Source organism: Haematobia irritans, chromosome 4 (genome assembly GCF_050003625.1).
Source record: "Haematobia irritans isolate KBUSLIRL chromosome 4, ASM5000362v1, whole genome shotgun sequence".
Taxonomy (NCBI): Eukaryota; Metazoa; Arthropoda; class Insecta; order Diptera; family Muscidae; genus Haematobia; species Haematobia irritans.
The window spans coordinates 189837411-189864601 of record NC_134400.1 but is presented as its reverse complement, the minus strand read 5'-3'; the positions used below and the strand labels follow the sequence as shown (position 1 = coordinate 189864601).

At 29.3% G+C, this 27191-nt stretch overlaps 1 protein-coding gene across 2 annotated transcripts in view; it reads right to left on the bottom strand.

The window, feature by feature from the left end:
* Window positions 1–201: 201 nt before the first annotated feature.
* LOC142234700 (uncharacterized) overlaps window positions 202–27191 on the bottom strand; it is a 102329-nt gene continuing 75339 nt past the window's right edge. For both annotated transcript variants that reach the window (XM_075305877.1, XM_075305878.1), the window contains 5 exons: window positions 14532–15010; window positions 10029–10943; window positions 6298–6673; window positions 3469–3671; window positions 202–1122 (listed from right to left, as the gene is read on the bottom strand). In XM_075305877.1, the coding sequence (XP_075161992.1) occupies window positions 657–1122; window positions 3469–3671; window positions 6298–6673; window positions 10029–10943; window positions 14532–15010 (2439 nt within the window). In that variant the 3' untranslated portion in view covers window positions 202–656. The remainder of the gene's footprint in view (window positions 1123–3468; window positions 3672–6297; window positions 6674–10028; window positions 10944–14531; window positions 15011–27191) is intronic.

The following is a 27191-nucleotide window of genomic DNA, read 5'->3' as shown; positions in this document are numbered from 1 at the left end:
AAAGGGATAAAAATTATACGTATTTGTTGCAGATTTCATTATAACTTGATGAGGAATAGCCCAAACCAAATTTTCACAAAGTTTTTATTCCTTAAAATGGATTATTAAAGAAAAGCAATCGGGACAAAATGACGATTTTAGCGTCTAAACTCGAACTTAATACCCACCTTCAGTGTGAATGTAGTATACATTTCTGATCCCTTGTTTACTTTGTTAAAAAGATTTTATTGCTTAAAATCCAAGGTGGAGAGTATATTAGCTTCGGCTCAATCGTACTCGGGCTTACTTCTACTTTTTTTTTTTTGGGTGATGTTACATTAGCATATAAATTGTAAAAAATCTATAGCACAAAATCTCCTTACGCGTATTCATAATTTCAAGCTTCATAAAGCACATAATATTTCATTACAAATATAGTAAAAAAAAAACCTATAATAAAAATAAACTTTTTACAAATATTCTATGAAAATTGTCAATAAATAAAAATCATACATAAATCATTAAGATAATCTTAGATAACTACAGTAGTTATATAGAAAAAACAAATATACATAAGAAAACTTCAACTATTACTAACACAGATACAGGCGTACGTACATACATAAATTCACTTAATATTAGACTACTGTTCGCTTTCGTCGTCGACATCGTTATAACTATAGACGCTGATGCATTTTACAATTCCCATTACAATTGATGACTGACCATACCCAATCTACATAATTGGGTACTTTGGCATAGATACCGAATTTATTACGTTTCGCACAACCATCACCGAATGAGGTTATACCAAATATGGTCCATGGATGATTAGGTTTAGTGGTATCACGGCATAACAGCGGGCCACCAGAATCGCCAGCACAAGTGTCAATGCGTCCACGTTTGTGGCCAGCACAGAACATATTTTTCGTTATGGTATAATCATAATATACCGATCGACAATTATCCATAGATATAATGGGAACTTCAGCCTGATGAAGGACACTGGTGCCGGCTACATCACGATTGCGTCGTTTACCCCAACCAATGACTGTACATTCGATATTTTTGGGTAACGGTTGATAAGGTTTGGGTAAACAGGAAAAACCTATCCAGGTTGTTGTGTTAACGGGTTTAGGGAGTCTGCAAAACGAGAAAAACGAAAGACCAATTTTAGAAATGAGCAAACATCAACTTTCGAAACAGTTATTCCTTGCGAATGTTTTTTTATATAGACTGTACGAGTTTTCGTGCGAAAAGCTGATCAACACTTGCAAATGTGAGGCAAATATATTCTACAAAAGAAGTGGCTCTTAAAGAGACCATTGCGTGACAGATGCGTTAATTAGTACCATAGTAATTAGATGGGTCCACTCCCCTCAAATTTTATCTTTAATAAATTGTTTTCTTCTTTACTATACCTAAATATAATATTTTTTATACCCACCACCATAGGATGGGGGGTATATTAACTTTGTCATTCCGTTTGTAACACATCGAAATATTGTTCTAAGACCCCATAAAGTATATATATTCTGGGTCGTGGTGAAATTCTGAGTCGATCTGAGCATGTCCGTCCGTCCGTCCGTCTGTTGAAATCACGCTAACTTCCGAACGAAACAAGCTATCGACATGAAACTTGGCATCATCAATAACTTGGTTGTTATTGATGTAGGTCGGATGGTATTGCAAATGGGCCATATCGGTCCACTTTTACGTATAGCCCCCATATAAACGGACCCCAAAATTTGGCTTGCGAGGCCTCTAAGAGAAGCAAATTCCATCCGATACGGCTGAAATTTGGTACATGGTGTTAGTATATGGTGTCTAACAACCATGCAAAAATTGGTTCACATCGGTCCATAATTATATATAGCCCCCATATAAACCGATCCCCCGATTTGGCTTGCGAGGCCCCTAAGAGAAGCAAATTTCATCCGATCCGGCTGAAATTTGGTACATGGTGTCAGTATGTGGTCTCTAACAACCATGCAAAAATTGATCCACATCGGTTCATTATTATAAATAGCCCCCATATAAACCGATCCCCCGATTTGTCTTGCGAGGCCTCTAAGAGAAGCAAATTTCATCCGATCCGGCTGAAATTTGGTACATGGTGTTAGTATATGGTCTCTAACAACCATGCAAAAATTGGTCGACATCGGTCCATAATTATATATAGCCCCCATATAAACCGATCCCCCGATTTGGCTTGCGAGGCCGCTAAGAGAAGCAAATTTCATCCGATCCGGCTGAAATTTTGTACGTGATGTTAGTATATGGTCTATAACAACCATGCAAAAATTGGTCCACATCGGTTCATAATTATATATAGCCCCCATATAAACCGATCACCAGATTTGACCTCCGGAACCTCTTGGAAACCAAAATTCATCTGATTCAGTTGAAATTTGGTATGTGGTGTTAATATATGGCCTCAAACTCCCATGCAAAAATTGGTCGACATCGGTCCATAATTATATATAGCCCCCATATAAACCGATCTCCCGATTTGGCTTGCGAGGCCGCTAAGAGAAGCAAATTTCATCCGATCCTGCTGAAATTTTGTACGTGATGTTAGTATATGGTCTGTAGCAACCATGCAAAAATTGGTCCACATCGGTTCATAATTGTATATAGCCCCCATATAAACCGATCACCAGATTTGACCTCCGGAACCTCTTGGAAGACCAAAATTCATCTGATTCAGTTGAAATTTGGTATGTGGTGTTAATATATGGCCTCAAACTCCCATGCAAAAATTGGTCGATATCGGTCCATAATTATATATAGGCCCCATATAAACCGATCCCCAGATTTGACCTCCGGTGCCTTTTGAAGAAACAAAATTCATCCGATCTGCTTGAAATTTGGTACGTGGTGGTAGTATATGATATTTAACAACCATGCCAAAAGTGGTCCATATCAGTCCATAATCGTACATAGCCCCATATAAACCGATCCCGAGATTTGGTTTTGGAACCTCTTGGAGGAGCAAATTTCATCCGAGTGAGTTGAAAATTGGTACATTGTGCTAGTATATGGTCGTTAACAACCATGCCTAACTAGGTCCATATCGGTCTATAGTTATATATGGCCCTCAGATAAATCGATCCCCAATAACACAAAATTGGTCCATATCAAGTTCATAATATTATATAGCCCCCATATAAGCGACCCCCATATTTCAATTCTGGCTCTCTACGTACAAAAAGTCCATATCGATTCGTAATTATTTGTAGACTTAACTATACATAACTTTTTTGTCTAATATATACCATGTATGGACTAAATCACAGTCTTTCGTAGAAGTTTCTACGCAATCCATGGTGGTGGGTACATAAGATTCGGCCTGGCCGAACTTGCGGCCGTATGTACTTGTTTTACAATCATTTCATTTCATTTTATTTTTTCATTTCATTTTGGTTATTTTTCACAAAATCTTTCCTCTGAGTGTAATTTAAAAATTTTTACTACTCGTATACTCACTTTAAGAGGGCCACATCACTGTCTACCGTTTTCTTATCGAAATTGGGATGTTTAAAGCTTTTAAGAACTTTTAAGTGCATTTCAGTACCATCCTCATGATCCAAATTGTGTTCACCCAGGCGGACATATAAAACTTTGCGAACACAATGGGCAGCCGTAAGGACCCATTGCGGAGCTATTAGAGTACCGCCACAAAAAGCCTCCTGAAATAGATAAGAATGAGTTTAAATTAAATTACGTACAAATTAATATATTTTATTTTTTCGATATTATACTACGTTCGCACTAGACACGAAATCTCGCTAGTTAGAACCAAAATCTCTTTACAAATCTCAAGTGTGTTCGGACTGGCAAAATAACGAGATTTCGTAGATTTGGGGATTTAACAGCTGTTTGTAGATATATCCATACAAACATAAACCTGTATGTGCACACGTGCACTCACATTCATCTACAAGGAAAATTGGGGCAGGGTTGCAAAAAGTGCATTTTTAGTACTAAAACCACAGTTGTACAAGACAGTATAGGGGATTTTGAAAGTGATTTTGTTGAAATCCTCTACGAGCCAGCTGATATTTTGCCTATTCCAAATCTACTGAGATCTAGGAGGATTCCGGCCAAAATCCTCGATTACGAGTATTTCATGTATAGGGCGAACACAGTATTAGTCTTAAATAAAAAATTTGAAATTGATTTACGGTAATAGTTATCAAATTATATTGCATTGTGCGACGTTCAGGACGGAATCTTACAGTGCGGTAAACGTGTTAACACTGCAGTATCGATTACGCCGTTGAACATAACTTATAGTGGGGCGAACATCTGGGATATGACTCGAAATGTTAGACACGGGCATTATCGTCTGAGTAAACTTACAGTGTGAACGACGCATTAAAAAGGGTGATGTTTTAGTTGCTATCTTTTTGGCAACACTGGCTTAAATAGCTGAAGCACGAACAACATGGATATCAAATATATGTACTTGAAATAATCATAGAAAAAATCATGAACGGCGTGCTCATTTCAAAACGATCCGTTCATGAAAGTGAATCGACTCAGATGTGGTGTGAAAAGAAGAACAAACTGTGTCAATCTGACAACGATTAAATGACACCATGCGTTGTCAAAACAACAACCAGCGTTCATGATCTGAAAACGATTTTACATTGCATCACCGGCGGAGTTATCATATCAACGTCTAACGATTATTTTAAGACTTTTCATGGCCAAAGAAAAACTAATGCCGTTCATGAAATCGTGAACACCAGTAGACGATATCGCGAACATTCCGTTTTTATTTTTTGAGAACGTTTCCTTTTCATTTTGTCACCGTCCGTTCACGATTGTAGAACCTAATTTGTATACCCTCCACCATAGGATGGGGTTTATATTAACTTTGTCATTCCGTTTGTAACACATCGAAATATTGCTCTAAGACCCCATAAAGTATATATATTCTGGGTCGTGGTGAAATTCTGAGTCGATCTAAGCATGTCCGTCCGTCCGTCTGTTGAAATCACGCTAACTTCCGAACGAAACAAGCTATCGACTTGAAACTTGGCACAAGTAGTTGTTATTGATGTAGGTCGGATGGTATTGCAAATGGGCCATATAGGACCACTTTTACGTATAGCCCCCATATAAACCGACGCTCAGATTTGGCTTCCGGAGCCTCTAAGAGAAGCAAATTTCATCCGATCCGGCTGAAATTTGGTACATGGTGTAAGTATGTGGTCTCTAAGAACTACGCAAAAATTGGTCCACATAGGTCCATAACTATATATAGCCCCCATATAAACCGATCACCCGATTTGGCTTGCGAAGCCTCATGGATGAGCAAAATTCATCCGATTCGGTTGAAATTTGGTACGTGGTGTTAGTTTATGGTCTCTAACAACCATGCAGGAATTGATCCATATCGGTCCATAATTATATGTAGCCCCATATAAACCGATCCCAGATTTGACCTCCGTAGCCTCACGGAAGAGCAAAATTCACCTGATCCGGTTGAAATTTGGTACGTGGTGTTAGTCTCTAACAACCATGCAAAAATTGGTCCATACCGGCCTTAATTATATATAACCCCCATTTAAACCGATCCCCAGATTTGACCTCCGTAGCTCTTGGAGGAGCAAAATTCATCCCATCGGGTTGAAATTTGGTACGTGGTGAAATTTGGTACATTGCGCTAGTATATGGCCGCTAACAACCATGCCAAAATTGGTCCATATCGGTCTCTAGTTATATATAGCCGATCCCCAAAAATAATCTACCAAAATTTTATTTCTATAGAAAATTTTGTCAAAATTTTATTACTATAGAAAATTTTCTCAAAATTTTATTACTATACAAACTTTTTTCAAGATTTTATTTCTATAGAAAATTTTGTCAAAATTTTATTTCTATAGAAAATTTTGTCAAAATTTTATTGATATAGAAAATTTTCTCAAAATTTTATTACTATACAAACTTTTTTCAAGATTTTATTTCTATAGAAAATTTTGTCAAAATTTTATTTCTATAGAAAATTTTGTGATACTGAATTATATACGTACTTAATCGGCCTTTTTTTGAGAAGACGGTGTTACGAAGTTGTAAGATACCTTGCCATCGGCAAATGTTACCGCAACCCAAGTAATTCGATTGTGGATGACAGTCTGTAGTAGAAGTTTCTACGCAATCCATGGCGGAGGGTGCATAATATTCGGCCTGGCCGAACTTACGGTCGTATATACTTGTTTCTATTAGAGTTCAATTCAATGAATCTTCCTCCGAATTCTTTATATAAGTATATATTACTCTGTAAATTTAACAAATTCATTTACTCACCTTAAAACGATTGAAAATCGCCACTTGCCAAGGCCATTCGCCCTTACGCGATGCTTTTCCTCCAATGATTTTCAGCATATTGTACATGTTACGTTTATTGCTGCGTATCGGTGCAATGCCACATTTCAATTTCATTGGAGCATATTCAGGTCCTCGATATCCTTTACCATTCATTATAAAATCACTGACAATAGAATTCGATAGAGTACCATCATCACTAATATCACGACGTCGTGTGGCCGATGGTCTTAGTTCATAGGCTGGTGACTTTTGAACCTGGGCCTGTAGCCATTGCTGACAAAAACTTCCTTCGGTATAACAGTAGGCAATTTCACGCAGAACCTCTCGCCCACATTGTTCACGGACACGACATTTTCTATAATCGAGAGAGCAAAGAAACTATTATGCATGGCAATAGAAATGTGTTTATTAGAAAAACTATCTTACTGTCTATATAAACTATCAAAACTAAAGGACTCAAAAAACCTTACAGCCGGACATATTTATAACGAATAATTTTTCAAATAGTTTTCCTGAATTCTTCATACAAAGGGCTCCATTTATTTATGGTTACGAATTTATGGTTATAACGAACAATATTTTTGGTCCTTCTAGCATATTTTCAATGAACATCCCATGTTTATAATACTACATTTACATTATGATTTATACGTTCACATTGTGAGACTATACGTTTTTGCCGGACGATAATGCCCGTGCCCAACATTTCGAGACTTATCCCAGATGTTGGCCACAATATAAGTTCGACGGCATAATCGATACTTAATGTGATCGATAAACATATTTAGCGATTATTCAGTCTTCGCCTACAATTAGTATTGATTGTTCACACGGTAAGAACTGAACGGCTTAGTATACTAAGTTACACTATGCCCGAAATCTCCTCGAAATAGATATCACAAAATTGGAATGAAAATTCGTTAAATCAGATTTGTGTCCTAGCTAGAAAATTTCCCAAAAAATGAGTAACGATGATTATCTTTCATACAGACGGACACGTTTATAACGTGCGAGTAATTTTTCATCGATTTTTCTTGAATTGTCCTTACAAAGGATTCCGTTGATAACAAGCACGGTTATAATGAATTTACATTTATAGTGAATACTATTTGTGGTGCTTCTGGCATATATTCATTGAAAATCTCAGGTTTATAATACTATGTTCACACTATGGTTTATATGTTTAAAATATGCCGAGTACTGTAACGTGATACAAGGCATAGTGTGAACCGAAATCTCCTTGAAGTGGATATTCCAGATTTATCTACTGAGATACATCAGATTAGTATTGTTTCTCTTCACTAATGGGACAACAAAATTTTTCAATCGAAACGGTGGTCGATAACACCTAAGTCGATCTAGAGGCATTGGAGAGCTTCGAAAACGGATGGAGAATAAATTTTTCTATAGAAATAAAATTTTGACAAAATGTTATATAGAAATAAAATTTTGACAACATTTTCTATAGAAATAAAATTTTGACAAAATTTCCAATAGAAATAAAATTTTGACAAAATTTCCAATAGAAATAAAATTTTGACAAAATTTTCTATAGAAATAAAATTTTGACAAAATTTCCAATAGAATAAAATTTTGACAAAATTTTCCATAGAAATAAAATTTTGACAAAATTTTCTATAGAAATAAAATTTTGACAAAATTTTATATAAAAATAAAATTTTGACAAAATTTTCTATACAAATAAAATTTTGACAAAATTTCCAATAAAAATAAAATTTTTGAAAAAATTTTCTATAGAAATAAAATTTTGACAAAATTTCCAATAAAAATAAAATTTTTGACAAAATTGAAAAATTTTCCATAGAAATAAAATTTTGACAAAATTTTCTATAGAAATAAAATTTTGACAAAATTTTTTATTGAAATAAAATCTTGACAAAATTTTGTATAGAAATAAAATTTTGACAAAATTTTATATAGAAATACAATTTTGACAAAATTTTATATAAAAATAAAATTTTGACAAAATTTTCGATAGAAATAAAATTTGGGTAAATTTTTCTATAGAATTAAAGTGTTGGCAAAATTTTATATAGAAATAAAATTTTGACAAAATTTTCGATAGAAATAAAATTCTGACAAAATGTTATATAGAAATAAAATTTTGACAACATTTTCTATAGAAATAAAATTTGGGTAAATTTTTCTATAGAAATAAAGTGTTGGCAAAATTGTCTATAAAACTGAAATTTTGACAAAATTTTATACAAAAATAAAATTTTGACAAAATTTTCTATAGAAATAAAATTTTGACAAAATTTCCAATAGAAATAAAATTTTGACAAAATTTTCTATAGAAATAAAATTTTGACAAAATTTCAAATAAAAATAAAATTTTTGACAAAATTGAAAAATTTTCCATAGAAATAAAATTTTGACAAAATTTTCTATAGAAATAAAATTTTGACAAAATTTTTTATTGAAATAAAATTTTGACAAAATTTTATATAGAAATAAAATTTTGACAAAATTTTCTATAGAAATAAAATTTTGACAAAAATTTTACATAAAAATAAAATTTTGACAAAATTTTCTATAGAAATAAAATTTTGACAAAATTTCCAATAAAAATAAAATTTGTGACAAAATTGAAAAATTTTCCATAGAAATAAAATTTTGACAAAATTTTCTATAGAAATAAAATTTTGACAAAATTTTTTATTGAAATAAACTTTTGACAAAATTTTGTATAGAAATAAAATTTTGACAAAATTTTATATAGAAATAAAATTTTGACAAAATTTTATATAGAAATAAAATTTTGACAAAATTTTCGATAGAAATAAAATTTTGACAAAATGTTATATAGAAATAAAATTTGGCAACATTTTCTATAGAAATAAAATTTGGGTAAATTTTTCTATAGAAATAAAGTGTTGGCAAAATTTTATATAGAAATAAAATTTTGACAAAATTTTCGATAGAAATAAAATTTTGAAAAAATGTTATAGAGAAATAAAATTTTGACAACATTTTCTATAGAAATAAAATTTGGGTAAATTTTTCTATAGAAATAAAGTGTTGGCAAAATTGTCTATAAAACTGAAATTTTGAAAATTTTATAGAAAAATAAAATTTTGACAAAATTTTCTATAGACATAAAATTTTGACAAAATTTCCAATAGAAATAAAATTTTGACAAAATTTTCTATAGAAATAAAATTTTGACAAAATTTTATATAAAAAAAAAATTTAGACAAAATTTTCTATAGAAATAAAATTTTGACAAAATTTCCAATAAAAATAAAATTTTTGAAAAAATTTTTATAGAAATAAAATTTTGACAAAATTTCCAATAAAAATAAAATTTTTGACAAAATTGAAAAATTGTCCATAGAAATAAAATTTTGACAAAATTTTGTATAGAAATAAAATTTTATATAGAAAGGGTATGAATATCCGTTTTAATGAGATTTGTATATTTGTATTATTTCTATAGAAATAATGAGATTTGTATATTAATTTTAATTTTATAAAGCCTACATTTAAAGCTAGATAGCTTCTTAAAAATGTATTTATTTTGGGGAAGGCCGAGCCATTTCCAAAACCCTGAGAGGTGTACAAATCTTTGGATCCAAATATATTTTTTAGTGTATTCACAAAATACTACCATACTGTCATTATTTCTTATGAGATTAAGGGAAATACTCTATAAAGTTTCAAAAATGTACAAAAAGCTTCATACTCACTTGTATCTTCGAGTTGTACACTTTGGTGTACATTTCGTCCAACGACTCCATTTCGAATAAATTCGCCTATGTTTTGGTATTAAATGCTCTGGGGTGGCTCTTTCTTTGGATGGTGAAATGGCTACTGTTCCATTTCGATACTCATTATAGTCTGCAAAATCTTCGTATGATGTATCACCATTCTCTTGATTATCACCATGACTTAAATCTATATCGAAGTCTTCATATTGGAAAACATCACCCTCCAGACTGTCATCGAATGTACCCCCATAGGCTCCTTTAAGTTTTCGTTTCCCCTCGTTATTAGGCCGATAGTGGTTATGTCTTCCATTTACCTGATGCTTTTGTCGTGGTCGGTGTATTGTTCTTACATGATTGCTTGATGCAGGCAAATATTCTCTGGGAGGTAATGCTGAACCAAGTTCATTAAAAGAATCTTCAGTTTGTTCTTCGGAATATAGGTCTTCATCCATCTCTTGTTGTACAGGAATATCTGAATAATGGACCTGTGAGGGTGGTCTTTGGTGATGTGGTCGTTTTCTTTTGGCTTTTATAACATAGAAATCTGATTCATCATCATCATCATCGTCGTCGTTGAAGCCATGGTGACTGGCAGCATTGGTCACATGGTGAGCTATGAGTTCCTCACTTTGTATCACAACAGGATGATGTTTATTTAACTCTGTTGGTGTTCCAGCCGTAAGTGTAGGTTGATGTGATTGTATGCTGGGGACACTTGTTACTGCTGCAATGGATCCACTGGCCGCTGCAGCTGCTGCATTGATTACTATCGTTGGAGCTTTATTGCTGGAGAGCTGTTGCTGTGAATGTGGCTGGGGAGCGTGTGTTCCATGCGGTGGTAGACTGCTTGATGTAGATGTTGACCATTTAACATCATCCGTTACCGGATGACATCTACAAAAAAATTTAAGGGGATTTTTGTATTTTTTGTGTAAAAACTAAAGACAAATTGCTTTTGTAAAAGATTTATACTGGATCAAGATGAACTATGTAAGATTTTTTGCTTGTAAGTATGACATGGCGACATATTATAGTGGAGGTGGGCTGTTTTGTCAATGATCAATTGGGTCACTAGAGTAAAAGAATAGATCAAAATAATTTTTCATAGTCAAAGAACTGAACCTCCACCTAGACAAATGCAATTTTATAAAACCAAAATAATCTTTTTCCTACATATTGTTATAATATTTATTCGAGCTTAAGACAATAAGATGAAAGGAATTGATATTACTGAAAAGAAAATGCCAAACTACATGACACCAATCTACACAAGCCTTGCTATACACATGTTTCATCGCTGGCTAATTAAAATTTCCATACTCTTTAGTATAGATCTGGCGGTGAAGATAATGATTGAATATTTTTCTCTAGAAAATTTTTGTTAAAATTTTACTTCTACAGAAAATTTTGTCAAAATTTTACTTCTATAGAAAACTTCATTAAAATTTTATTTCTATAGAAAATTTTGTCAAAATTTTACTTCTATAGAAAACTTCATCAAAATTTTATATCTATAGAAAATTTTGCCAACATTTTATTTCTATAGAAAATTTTGTCAACATTTTATTTCTATAGAAAATTTTGTCAAAATTTTATTTCTATAGGAAATTTTGTCAAAATTTTATTTCTATAGAAAATTTTGTCAAAATTTTATTTCTATAGAAAATTTTGTCAAAATTGTATTTCTATAGAAAATTTTGTCAACATTTTATTTCTATAGAAAATTTTGTCAAAATTTTATTTCTATAGGAAATTTTGTCAAAATTTTATTTCTATAGGAAATTTTGTCAAAATTTTATTTTCATAGAAAATTTTGTCAAAATTTTATTTCTATAGAAAATTTTGTCAAAATTTTATTTCTATAGAAAATTTTGTCAAAATTTTATTTCTATAGGAAATTTTGTCAAAATTTTATTTCTATAGAAAATTTTGTCAAAATTTTATTTCTATAGAAAATTTTGTCAAAATTGTATTTCTATAGAAAATTTTGTCAACATTTTATTTCTATAGAAAATTTTGTCAAAATTTTATTTCTATAGGAAATTTTGTCAAAATTTTATTTCTATAGGAAATTTTGTCAAAATTTTATTTTCATAGAAAATTTTGTCAAAATTTTATTTCTATAGGAAATTTTGTCAAAATTTTATTTTCATAGAAAATTTTGTCAAAATTTTATTTCTATAGAAAATTTTATCAAAATTTTATTTCTATGGAAAATTTTATCAAAATTTTATTTCTATAGAAGTTTTTATCAAAATTTTATTTCTATAGAAAAATTTATCAACATTTTATTTCTATAAAAAATTTTATCACATTTTTTTTTCTATATCTTAGTAAACTCTTTAAAAAAATTAAATTAAATTCTTTATACTTTTACAATGTAATTTATATATTTTTTCACTGGAACCATTCTCAAAGAACCACAATACTGTTCACCTTTTTTATACCCTCCACCATAGGATGGGGGTATATTAACTTTGTCATTCCGTTTGTAACACATCGGAATATTGCTCTAAGACCCCATAACGTATATATAAATATTCTGGGTCGTGGTGAAATTCTGAGTCGATCTGAGCATGTCCGTCCGTCCGTCTGTTGAAATCACGCTAACTTCCGAACGAAACAAGCTATCGACTTGAAACTTGGCACAAGTAGTTGTTATTGATGTAGGTCGGATGGTATTGCATATGGGCCATATCGGTCAACTTTTACGTATAGCCCCCATATAAACGGACCCCCAAATTTGGCTTGCGAGGCCTCTAAGAGAAGCAAATTTCATCCGATCCGGCTGAAATTTGGTACATGGTGTTGGTATATGGTCTCTAACAACCATGCAAAAATTGGTCCACATCGGTCCATAATTATATATAGCCCCCATATAAACCGATCCCCCGATTTGGCTTACGAGGCTTCTAAGAGAAGCAAATTTCATCCGATCCAGCTGAAATTTGGTACATGGTGTTGGTATATGGTCTCTAACAACCATGCAAAAATTGGTCCACATCGGTCCATAATTATATATAGCCCCCATATAAACCGATCCCCCGATTTGGCTTGCGAGGCTTCTAAGAGAAGCAAATTTCATCCGATCCGGCTGAAATTTAATACATGGTGTTAGTATATGGCCTCTAATAACCATGCAAAAATTGGTCCACATCGGTCCATAATTATATATAGCCCCCATATAAACCGATCCCCCGACGTGGCGTGCGAGGCCTCCAAGGGAAGCAAATTTCATCCGATGCGGCAGAAATTTGGTACATGGTGTAAGTATGTGGTCTCTAATGACCATGCAAAAATTGGTCCATATCGGTCCATAATTATATATAGCCCCCATATAAACCGATTACCAGATTTGACCTCCGGAGCCTCTTGGAAGACCAAAATTCATCTGATTCAGTTGAAATTTGGTACGTGGTGTTAACATATGGCCTCAAACTCCCATGCAAAAATTGGTCGGTATCGGCTCCAGAGCCCCTTGGAAGAGCAAAATTCTTCCCATTCGGTTGAAATTTGGTACGTGATGTTAGTATATGGTATTCAACAACCATGCCGGAATTGGTTCCTATCGGCCCATAATTATATATAGCTCCCATATAAACCGATCCCCAGATTTGACTTCCGGTGCCTTTTGGAGAAGCAAAATTCATCCGATCTGCTTGAAAAGTGGTCCATGCCAAAAGTGGTCCATATCAGTCCATAATCATATATAGCCTCATATAAACCGATCCCGAGATTTGGTTTTGGAGGAGCAAATTTCATCCGAGTGAGTTGAAATTTGGTACATTATGCTAGTATATGGTCGTTAACAATCATGCCTAACTAGGTCCAATCAGTCTATAGTTATATATATCCCTCAGATAAATCGATTTCCAATCACACAAAAATTGTTCCATATCAAGTTCATAATATTATATAGCCCCCATATAAGCGACCCCCATATTTCAATTCTGGCTCTCTACGTACCGTGCAAAAGTCCATATCGATTCGTAGTTATTTGTAGACTTACCTATATATATCTTTTTTGTCTAATATATACCACGTATGGACTAACTAACAATTTAGAAAACGATGTTAAGAAGTTTTAAGATACCACAACCCAAGTAATTCGATTGTGGATGACAGTCTTTCGTAGAAGTTTCTACGCAATCCATGGTGGAGGGTACATAAGATTCAGCCTGGCCGAACTTACGGCCGTATATACTTGTTTTTTGTTAATTTCTATGTATTTATTCGAATTCTTTTGAAAATCCAAACCTTAATATATAATGACTTATTTACACCGGCTAAAGTTAATCGCCTATAAAAAAATCATTGCAACACTCTATTTAATTTAATTACCGAGTAGTGAAAAATAAAATTACAACTTTTACACACTCCATTTAATGGTGTCACTATTTATAGGTCTATATTAGGACTAATGGCCATATTCAACATACTGCCCTACCTTATGTCCAACCTTTGACACTCCTTTATACGTACCTTCGGCATTTACGCTCCTCGATATGTTTGGTGTGACCACATTTCCGCTTTGCTTTACAGTAACGTTCTCGTCGCTTCAAACAATCCGGTGAGCATGACGACCATGGAGACCATCGACCATAGTGGTGTTGTTGCTGATGCGGATGATAATGTCGATGGGGTCGTTGTGACACCCATCTATGGTGTGGACGTTGGTGGTGATGATGATGCCTATGATGGTGGCGTCGATTTCCATAGGAGTACACACGTTGGACCCGTTGTCCATTATTTGGAGTATGATGGCTGTTAGGTGGTTTGTGAGCTTGGTAATGTCTCCTATTTTCGTTGACCTGTGGCTGCAGGTTAGTCTGGCTAACTGGAGGGTGTGCTGTTGTTGAAACTATTGAAGCGTTCCAAACTTCCGTTTGTATTTGTAGCTGCTTCTGTTGGCTATGCTGTTGTTGTAGGTGTTCTTCGTTAGCCAATTGTACATGACTGCTCTGTAACGATATGGAGAAGTACCCATATTAGACCAAGAAAAAATTAAAAATACATGGTGATGATGTTGCGACCACTGAAAAGTGGAAAGGGAGGAAATTGATACGAATTGAACTTTATAGGTTTTAAGGTTTAAGGTTTTGTTGTGTCTACCAATGAACAAGCGATGAGACATGATTTATGAATCACGTTTTGTGGTATTATTGCATATTGTCTTTGCTGATGTTGTATGGCAGCATCTCTATCCACATCTTCAATTCTCTCGACTTCTACTCCACTATGATATATAGACCTTATGATATTGCAAATGCAATGTATATGATAAGTTTTCCCATACTACTATAGATATTAGTTTCATATTCATTGAGGTTTCTGTTCCTTTCATTTGAAATAATGGACAGTGGGTTAAGCTATGTTTAAGATTCTAATTTGTTATAATTTTATTTCTATAGAAAATTTTGTCAAAATTTTATTTCTATAACAAGTTTTATCAAAATTTTGTTTTTATTTCTATGAACCCACTATATAAATTTAAAAATAATTTTTCTATGACCAAAAATATTGTGTCTAAACTTGTTTCATTTGCTTTTAAGAAAATTCGTTAGCTTGAAACGAAAACTTCGTTTGTCCAAAATTTCGTTCCTTAGAACAGAAATGCCTTCTTTCAGTATACAAACCAAAAATCAAGGAACTATCGAAAAGTGGAATCCATCTAACGAATGTGTTCCGAAGAAAGCGATGTACCAACTTGGTAAATTTTTTTACTATTTGGTAGAATTTTTGAAGTTTTGGTAGATTTTGCAAAATATTCCACTCCAATATTATATACCACAAACATTTATAGAAATAAATTTCTATAGCAATAAAATTTTGACAACATTTTCTAAGAACTAACATTGTGACAAAATTTTTTGTAGAAATAAAATTTTGACAAAATTTTATATAGAAATAAAATTTTGACAAAATTTTCTATAGAAATAAAATTTTGACAAAATTTTCTATAGAAATCAAAATTTTGACAAAATTTTCTATAGAAATCAAAATTTTGACAAAATTTTCTATAGAAATAAAATTTTGACAAAATTTTCTATAGAAATAACATTTTGACAAAATTTTCTATAGAAATAAAATTTTGACAAAATTTTCTATAGAAATAAAATTTTGACAAAATTTTCTATAGAAAAAAAATTTTGACAACATTTTTTGTAGAAATAAAATTTTGACCAAATTTTCTATTGAAATAAAATTTTGACAAAATGTTCTATAGAAATAAAATTTTGACAAAATTTTCTATAGAAATAAAATTTTGACAAAATTTTCTATAAAAATAAAATTTTGACAAAATTTTCTATAGAAATAAAATTTTGACAAAATTTTCTATAGAAATAAAATTTTGACAAAATTTTCTATAGAAATAAAATTTTGACAAAATTTTCTATAGAAATAAAATTTTGACAAAATTTTCTATAAAAATAAAATTTTCACAAAATTTTCTATAAAAATAAAATTTTCACAAAATTTTCTATAAAAATAAAATTTTGACAAAGTTTTCTATAGAAATAAAATTTTGACAAAATTTTCTATAAAAATAAAATGTTGACAAAATTTTCTATAGAAATAAAATGTTGACAAAATTTTCTATACAAATAAAATTTTGACAAAATTTTCTATAGAAATAAAATTTTGGCAAAATTTTCTATAGAAATAAAATTTTGACAAAATTTTCTATAGAAATCAAAATTTTGACAAAATTTTCTATAGAAATAAAATTTTGACAAAATTTTCTATAGAAATAAAATTTTGACAAAATTTTTTGTAGAAATAAAATTTTAACAAAATTTTTTTATAGAAATAAAATTTTGACAAAATTTTTTGTAGAAATAAAATTTTGGTAAAATTTTCTATAGAAATAAAATTTTGACAAAATTTTCTATACAAATAAAATTTTGACAAAATTTTCTATAGAAATCAAAATTTTGACAAAATTTTTTATAGAAATAAAATGTTGACAAAATTTTCGATAGAAATAAAAATTTGATAAAATTTTCTATAGAAATAAAATGTCGACAACATTTTCTATAGAAATAAAATTTTGACAAAATTTTCTAAGAATTAACATTTTGACGAAATTTTCTAAGAACTAACATTTTGAAAAATTTGTCTATAGAAATAAAAATTTTGACAAAATTTTCTATAGAAATAAAATTGTGACAAAATTTTCTATAGAAATAAAATTTTGACAAAATTTTCTATAGAAATAAAATTTTGACAAAATTTTCTATAGAAATAAAATTTTGACGAAATTGTCTCAGAACTAACATTTTGAAAAAATTCGAATTCTACTAACCGGCTTTTGTTATCGAGTGGATTGGACTAATTTCGAAAATTGAGTATTAACGAAAAAATATAAAAATCAAATTTAATTTAAAGGGAATAGTGATATACGACTTTTTGTGTTCTTCTAAATCAACCTTGGATTTTTTTCTTAAATCGAGTCAATCCGACCATTAATGTTGAATTTCAACCAAAAAAAAAAGAAAATAGACATTTAGTTGAAAGGGGTAGGGATACAAAACTGGAACAATTAAAAAAAAATCGATTATTCAAATCCAACCAATCGGTTTTTTGGATAGATATAAAATTTATAAATTTAGACAAAATTTTCTATAGAAATCAAAATTTTGACAAAATTTTCTATAGAAATAAAATTTTGACAAAATTTTTTGTAGAAATAAAATTTTGACAAAATTTTCTATAGAAATAAAATTTTGACAAAATTTTCAATAGAAATAAAATTTTAACAAAATTTTTTGTAGAAATAAAATTTTGACAAAATTTTCTATAGAAATAAAATTTTGACAAAATTTTCTATAGAAATAAAATTTTGACAAAATTTTTTGTAGAAATAAAATTTTCACAAAATTTTCTATAGAAATAAAATTTTGACAAAATTTTCTATAGAAATAAAATTTTGACAAAATTTTCTATAGAAATAAAATTTTGACAATATTTTCTATAGAAATAAAATTTTGACAAAATTTTCTATAGAAATCAAAATTTTGACAAAATTTTCTATAGAAATAAAATTTTGACAAAATTTTCTATAGAAATAAAATTTTGACAAAATTTTTTGTAGAAATAAAATTTTGACCAAATTTTCTATAGAAATAAAATTTTGACAAAATTTTCTATAGAAATAAAATTTTGACAAAATTTTCTATAAAAATAAAATTTTGACAAAATTTTCTATAGAAATAAAATTTTGAAAAAATTTTCTATAGAAATAAAATTTTGACAAAATTTTCTATAGAAATAAAATTTTGACAAAATTTTCTATAGAAATAAAATATTGACAAAATTTTCTATAGAAATAAAATTTTGACAAAATTTTTTGTAGAAATAAAATTTTGACCAAATTTTCTATAGAAATAAAATGTTGACAAAATTTTCTTTAGAAATAAAATTTTGATGAAATTTTCTCAGAACTAACATTTTGAAAAAAATTCGAATTCTACTAACCGGCTGTTGTTATCGAGTGGATTCGACTAATTTCGAAAATCGAGTATTAACGAAAAAATATAAAAATCAAATTTAATTTAAAGGGAATAGTGATATACGATTTTTTTTTTTTGTTTTTTTTGAAAATCGTGTTAAATCACTTTTGATGTGCGTAAATATCGACAAACCAATTTTCAGGGAAAAATCAACTTTTAATTGAAAGGGGATAGGGATAAAAAAGTAGAAAATATGGTATAAAATTGTATCCATGTTATCTTTTTTCTGAGTGTAGATTTGAAGTGAAGGTGGTTTCTTCAAAGTATGGTTATTTTAAAAAGGACGCTACTCATCCCATCTCAGAATCCCAGTAAACCTTGTTTTTGGGTGTTTTTTTTTAAGTACACTGTGGAGTATGGTATGCCTTTAATTTTTGCGGTGAAGTTTCTCTTGATATCATTTCCTTAGATTCGTTTGTTTTCAGCGGTATCGTAAAGATGTCAATGTTATTTAAATTCAAATGTACTTCACCAATGCCGATTAGAGTAAAATGAGTATTTGAATTTGCCTCTATGTGATTTTCCCCCTTCTGAAGTGACTAGGCCTTCTTGGATATGGACTGTTGACGATGGCAGCGGTAATTTGGCGTTGTAGTCACATCAACATCACAACATTCTCAGATATGATAGCGAACCCCCTGAGGTATATGTTCAGGGAATGCATTTCATTTTCGCTCTTACATGACCATGGAGGAATGATGATAGTTTTTTTTTGTTTGTTTTATCTTTGAGTGTATAAATCTTTCGGATGTGTGTGACGACCAATGATTGTACTGCTTGATGTCTTTTCATATGTGCGGGATGCACTCCTTTTTTTCCTGTGCTAATGAACTTTTTGAGTTTGGGATGAGATGCCTCCCCTTTTTTCGCTGAGCATCCACAAACCAACTCCTTGGGGAGTAAAGTTGGGAATTGGTTTCATATTTGATCGGTAATTTTAAGATTTCTTTAATTTTAACCAAAAGTGTCGTTAAACCATTGATCTTTGGTTTCCTGGAAAAAGCTTACGGCCATCATCTGCAGTGGAGATTTTAAATTTCGAACAATCAAACATTGTTTTTGGTTTGTCTTCCATGTCTTTTGCTGTTGTTGTTATGTCTTTCTTAATAAAGAAATATATAAATTTTCCTGGAAACTTTTTAGACTCATTGTATATTTTCAAGGAGGAAACCAGTGGGATTTTTCCGTTAGCCCTAATCATGATGTTTGTCAGACGTAAGATACCCTGTCTATGTCCATATTTCGCCTAATGGCTAGACAGTCTAATTTTGTTGGTTTTTTGTTTTTTTTTTGTCATGATGTCTGAAGTAAAAAAAAAAAATGGGCTCTATTCTTTAGCAAAACATTTACATTGTGAGTTTGCCTATTCGTTGTTTTTTTTTCAGATTTCTTCAAATGTTTAGCGTTCCATCTGTTTACAATTTTACATGAGATCATAATGAAACAAAAGTTGTTGCCTTTTTTGCAGTTTCTTCTACATATGGAGTTTGTAAATTTTTATGTTTATTGTGACGCGACTTCTTGGCAATATTTAAATTGGAAATTTTCAAATTAGGGACATTTTATTTGAATAATCTATATAGAAAAAATTATTTTTTTTCAAATGAAAAGATTTTGCATGAAATGTTAACCGATAGACGTAAATAGACACTTAGAAAAAGGAACATTTTTTTTATTTTTTTCCTTCAAAAATAATATTTACCTTTATGATTTGCAATTTATTGCTAAAATCAGTACCAAAAATCATGAAAAACAAATGAAGACGTTGACCCCAAGTACATGTTTTCAATGTATTTACAATGCGTAAAATTGTCCAATTGAATGAATGCAACTACAGATAAATATTAGTATAGTCGGCGGCGGGCAATTGTCGATTGGAAATACTATGAAGCTTAGGTTAGGTTAGGTTAGGGTTGGGTAGTTCGCGAACGAACTAGCTCAATTGAACGGTTCACTGAAATGAGCGAACTGAGCTAGTTCACATCTATCGTTCTTTTCCGTTCACCATGTCAGTTTAACTAGCTAAGCACATTGTATGAGTTTGTTCGCTCAGTTATTTTCGCTTTCTTAATAATTGGACATTTTTCTGCCTTTGCGCTCATATCGATCTTGTTTGCACATAAGCTGTTCGGGATTCCTTTCGCATGTGTTTTTTGGGATGAATAAATCAACGTAAAGCTAATAAATGTCATTTATGATGAACTATAAGAAAGCAACAACAAAAGTTGACATGAACCGGTCTCTGGCCGAAAATGAACTATTGAACTAACTGACCGAACTAGTTCGTTGATCGGAAAAAAACTGAAGTGAGCGATCACTACACTGAACTATAATGCCCAACACTAGGTTAGGTGGCAGCCCGTTGTATCAGGTTCACTTAGACTATTCAGTCCATTGTTATACCACAGTGGTGAACTTCTCTCTTATCACTGAGTGCTGCCCGATTACATGTTAAGCTCAATGACAATGGACCTCGTTTTTATAGCCGAGTGCGAAAGACGTTCCACATTGCAGTGAAGCTTTGAAACCCCACCAAAAAAAAAAGCTTCCAAAAAGGGAGAGTGAGTTATGATCCGGAAATAATGCAAATTTGGATCATCTCCAATGAATTTTACATGGGCTTGTCATAGGACAAAAGTACTCCATTTTCGGATCCTTTGCATTGGTTTAAATGTTGTGCCTTGGAAGCATGGTTGCCACTTGTGCCAAAAATAATAACCAACATTAAAAAAAAATTGCCAAAAATTTACCAAATGAAAAAAATCTTATTTTGAAGTTTTTGTAGTGTATGATACCTAATAGGATAGAAAATTTTGTCAAAATTTTATTTCTATAGAAAAAGTTAGCAAAATTTTATTTCTATAGAAAATGTTGTAAAAATTTTATTTCTATAGAAAAATTTGTAAAAATTTTATTTCTATAGAAAATTTTATCAAAATTTTATTTCCATAGAAAATTTTGCCAAAATTTTATTTCTATAGAAAATTTTGCCAAAATTTTATTTCTATAGTGAATTTTGTTGAAATTTTATCTATGAAAAGTTTTGTCAAAATTTTATTCCTATAGAAAATTTTTTTATTGTTATAGAAAATGTCGAAATTTTATTTCTATAGAAAATGTTGTCAAAATTTTATTTCTATAGACATTTTTGTCAAAATTTTATATCCATAGAAAATTTCGCCAAAATTTTATTTCTTATTTATAGAAAATGTTATCAAAATTTTATTTCTATAGAAAATTTTGTACAAATTTTATTTCTATAGAAAATTTTGTAAAAAATTTATTTCTATAGAAAATGTTGTAAAAATTTTATTTCTATAGAAAATTTTGTAAAAATTTTATTTCTATAGAAAATCTTATCAAAATTTTGCCAAAATTTTATTTCTATAGAAAATTTTGTCAAAATGTTATTTCTTTTGTAAATTTTGTCGAAATTTTATTTCTATGAAAAATTTTATTCCTATAGAAAATTTTGTCAAAATTTTATTTCTATAGAAAATGTCGAAATTTTATTTCTATAGACAATTTTGTCAAAATTTTATTTCTATAGAAAATTTTGTCAAAAATTTTATTTCTATAGTGAATTTTGTTGAAATTTTATTTCTATGGAAAGTTTTGTCAAAATTTTATTCCTATAGAAATTTTTTTTATTGTTATAGAAAATGTCGAAATTTTATTTCTATAGAAAATGTTGTCAAAATTTTATTTCTATAGACATTTTTGTCAAAATTTTATATCCATAGAAAATTTCGCCAAAATTTTATTTCTTATTTATAGAAAATGTTATCAAAATTTTATTTCTATAGAAAATTTTGTACAAATTTTATTTCTATAGAAAATTTTGTAAAAAATTTATTTCTATCGAAAATTTTTTAAAAATTTTATTTCTACAGAACATTTTGTAAAAATTTTATTTCTATAGAGAATTGTGTCAAAACTGTATTCATATAGAAAATTTTGTCAAAATTTTATTTCCATAGAAAATTTCGCCAAAATTTTATTTCTATAGAAAATTTTGTCAAAATTTTATTTCTATAATAAATTTTGTCAAATATTTATTTCTATAGAAAATTTTGTCAAAATTTTATTTCTTTAGTAAATTTTGTCGAAATTTTATTTCTATGAAAAATTTTGTCAACATTTTATTCCTATAGAATATTTTGTCAAGATTTTATTTCTATAGAAAATGTCGAAATTTTGTTTCTATAGAAAATGTTGTCAAAATTTTATTCCTATAGACAATTTTGTCAAAATTTTATTTCTATAGAAAATTTTGTAAAAATATTATTTCTATAGAAAATTTTATCAAATTATGTTTCTATAGAAGATTTTGTCAAAATTTTATTTCTATAGCAACTTTTTTATGTTTTATTTCTATAGACAATTTTGTCAAAATTTTATTTCTATAGAAAATTTTGTAAAAATTTTATTTGTATAGAAAATTTTTTAAAAATTTTATTTGTATAGAAAATTGTGTCAAAATTGTATTCCTATAGAAAATTTTGTCAAAATTTTATTTCTATAGAAAATTTTGTACAAATTTTATTTCTATAGAAAATTTTGTCAAAAATTTATTTCTATAGAAAATTTTTTAAAAATTTTATTTCTATAGTAAATTTTGTCGAAATTTTATTTCTATGAAAAATTTTGTCAAAATTTTATTCCTATAGAAAATTTTGTCAAAATTTCATTTCTATAGAAAATGTCGAAATTTTATTTCTATAGAAAATGTTGTAAAAATTTTATTTCTATAGACAATTTTGTCAAAATTTTATTTCTATAGAAAATTTTATTTCTATAGAAAATTTTGTAAAAATTTTATTTCTATAGAAGGTTAGGTTAGGTTAGGTGGCAGCCCGAAGTATCAGGCTCACTTAGACTATTCAGTCCATTGTGAACTTCTCTCTTATCACTGAGTGCTACCCGATCCGATGTTAAGCTCAATGACAAGGGACCTCCTTTTTATAGCCGAGTCCGAACGGCGTTCCACATCGCAGTGAAACCACTAGAGAAGCCTTGAAGCCCTCAGAAATGTCACCAGCATTACTGAGGTGGGATAATCCACCGCTGAAAAACTTTTTGGTGTTCGGTCGAAGCAGGAATCGAACCCACGACCTTGTGTATGCAAGGCGAACATGCTAACCATTGCACCACGGTGGCTCCCATTTCTATAGAAAATTATGTCAAAATTTTATTTCTATAGCAACTTTTTATGTTTTATTTCTATATAAAATTTTATAAAAATTTTATTTCTATAGAAAATTTTGTACAAATTTTATTTCTATAGAAAATTTTTTAAAAAATTTATTTCTATAGAAAATTTTTAAAAACTTTTATTTCTATAGAACATTTTGTAAAAATTTTATTTCTATAGAGAATTGTGTCAAAATTTTATTTTCATAGAAAATTTCGCCAAAATTTTATTCCTATAGAAAATTTTGTCAAAATTTAATTTCGATAGAAAATGTCGAAATTTTATTTCTATAGAAAATGTTGTCAAAATTTTATTTCTATTTTATTTCTATATACAATTTTGTCAAAATTTTATTTCTATAGAAAATTTTGTAAAAATTTTATTTCTATGGAGAATTGTGTCAAAATTATATTCCTGTAGAAAATTTTTTAAAAATTTTATTTCTATAGAAAATTTTGTAAAAATTTTATTTCTATAGAGAATAGAAAATGTCGAAATTTTATTTCTATAGAAAATGTTGTCAAAATTTTATTTCTATAGACAATTTTGTCAAAATTTTATTTCTATAGAAAATTTTATCAAAATTTTATTTCTATAGAAAATTTTGTAAAAATTTTATTTCTATGGAGAATTGTGTCAAAATTGTATTCCTGTAGAAAATTTTTTAAAAATTTTATTTCTATAGAAAATTTTGTAAAAATTTTATTTCTATAGAGAATTGTGTCAAAACTGTATTCCTATAGAAAATTTTGTCAAAATTTTATTTCCATAGAAAATTTCGCCACAATTTTATTTCTATAGAAAATTTTGTCAAAATGTTATGTCTATAGAAAATGTTATCAAAATTTTATTTCTATAGAAAATTTTGTACAAATTTTATTTCTATAGAAAATTTTTTAAAAAATTTATTTCTATAGAAAATTTTTAAAAATTTTTATTTCTATAGCACATTTTGTAAAAATTGTATTTCTATAGAGAATTGTGTCAAAATTGTATTCCTGTAGAAAATTTTGTAAAAATTTTATTTCTATAGAAAATTTTGTAAAAATTTTATTTCTATAGAAAATTGTGTCTAAATTGTATTCTTATAGAAAGTTTTGTCAAAATTTTATTTCCATAGAAAATTTCGCCAAAATTTTATTTCTATAGAAAATTTTGTCAAAATTTTATTTCTATAGAAAATGTTATCAAAATTTTATTTCTATAGAAAATTTTGTCAAAATTTTATTTCTTTAGTAAATTTTGTCAAAATTTTATTTCTATAGAAAATTTTTTCAAAATTTTATTTCTATAGCAACTTTTTTATGTTTTATTTCTATAGAAAAGTTTGTCAAAATTTTATTTGTATAGAAAATTTTGTCAAAATTTTATTTCTATAAAATATTGAAATATCTCTTAGTTGGTGAGGAATATTTTGCAAAATATACCAAAACATCAAGAATTCTAAAATTTTTGAAAGAATTCTACCAACTGTGATGTTCAATTGATAAAATTTTTTCAAAAGAACTTCCAGCCAAGTGAAATAGTCAAATTCTCGCGGGGGTGTATTGCTTTTTTTTTAATTTTTATTGATTTTCTAATCTTTTTTCCAAGTTCGAAGGAAAAACTTGTAGTTCAAAATTTTGCCCCAAACTAAGTTCATAATGGGCAAATTTGTGGTAAAATTTAAAAAATTCAACCAATTTTGTGGGTAATATGAATTTAGTAAATCTATATATTTCTTTTGTGTCTAATTTTTCCCCCCTTTTAGTTCATTCGTATGCAAAAAAAAAAAAAAATAAAACAAGGAAACTTTTGTCCAAACATAATATTCCATAAAGTAAACTAGAGTTAAATTGGCTTTAGTGCCCTACTTTTTTTGAGTGTAGTTTTTCCATAGTTTCATGATTATCGATTATTTTATCATTATCATCACCATAATCAGAGTGGGTGGTCCTATGTTTCAAAGAACTTTGAACTGTGAGCAGCATTTGTTTTGCTTTGGTTTCAATTACTCCCGATCATCCATCTATTCAATGGAACGATAAATCCATGAAAATCAATTTGCACATTATTGTCACATCATGAGCATGAGAATTTGATATGACGCATGGAAAAATGCGAGTAAACGCAAAAATCAAAACTTTATAACACAGCAGCTACGCAGTCTAGAAAAAAACATAGGCCTTCGAATTGAAAGCAATTATTTCCGCTTGATTTCATGAGAATTTCAAATATTTCAAGTTCAATTACAAAAACCAAATCATCAGATGACTAACGAACAAGCAAATAAACAAAAATTTGTTTACTTGGCCAGGCCTAGGCCATTGTAATTGTTGCATACCATTTCAAATTCCAAAAGTGTCAGTATCCAAATTTCAATTTCCAAACTATGGCCATATATAAAACGGTTCCATCAAAATATCTCACTTTATTTTTTTTTTCATCAGAAAAAAAGCAAAAACTCACATTAGAATAGGATTGCCTATGGTTTTGCGTGTGATGTCTTAGTATAATACCCAAAAAAGGCTAGTATCTCCAAAAACAGTTTTGGTGAAGAAAACAAAACAAAGAAAAAGTGAAATCTCATACATTTGTGACATGCAACTTTGACAATGCGGAGACATTTTCGTGGACATTTTTCATGTTGTAGTTTTTCTGTCTGTCCCTATCTCTCGGATGTCTTGTCTACTTTTTTGGTCTCTTTACTTATTGGAAACTGAATGGCTGGTGAACTGGTGAATTCAGCTTCATAAAAGATTTGTATGTACTTAAATATTAATGTAGCGGTTTGTCTTTCCTTCAGACATCTGTCACAAATTTAAATGATGCCTCTATGTTTTTTTTATACAAAACCACAATGGTAGGACAGACTACACTTGACACTCAAAAAAAATTATTTTATTAAAAAAAATGTAACCGCTGTCATAAGATAAGATAAAGCAATCTTCAAGGTTTAAAAATTTTAAATCATTAGACCCGCCTGGTCTAGTTAGGTTACTAACAATTTGATCTAAAAATCGACCTCTTTAAGATAAAATTTAGATATAATTCCATATATGGCGAGATCTAAAGAAATCCTAGAACCTTTTTTGATATTTCAAAACGTCTGTCAAGCGGAAGACCAAACTCTACGACCATATATAGGAAAACATCTTACCCGATGATTACCCTCTATGTTCTGTGAAAATTTTAAGTAAAAATGCCTTAGCTGTTTCCTAGCCTCCAAAATCAACTAATTTTTCATTGTGAGTGTAAGTTAGCAAAATGTCATGACACTTTTAATGCCTTAATTTGCAGATATCTTATGTATTAAGAAGAGCAACAAACAGACAACTGACAACTAAAATCTTTATCCAATAAATTTTAGCACAGATTAGTACAAATAAAAATATTGTTTTTTTTTTGTTTTTTATATTTAAAAGTAAAACCTTCGGCACAGAAGAACAACAGAAA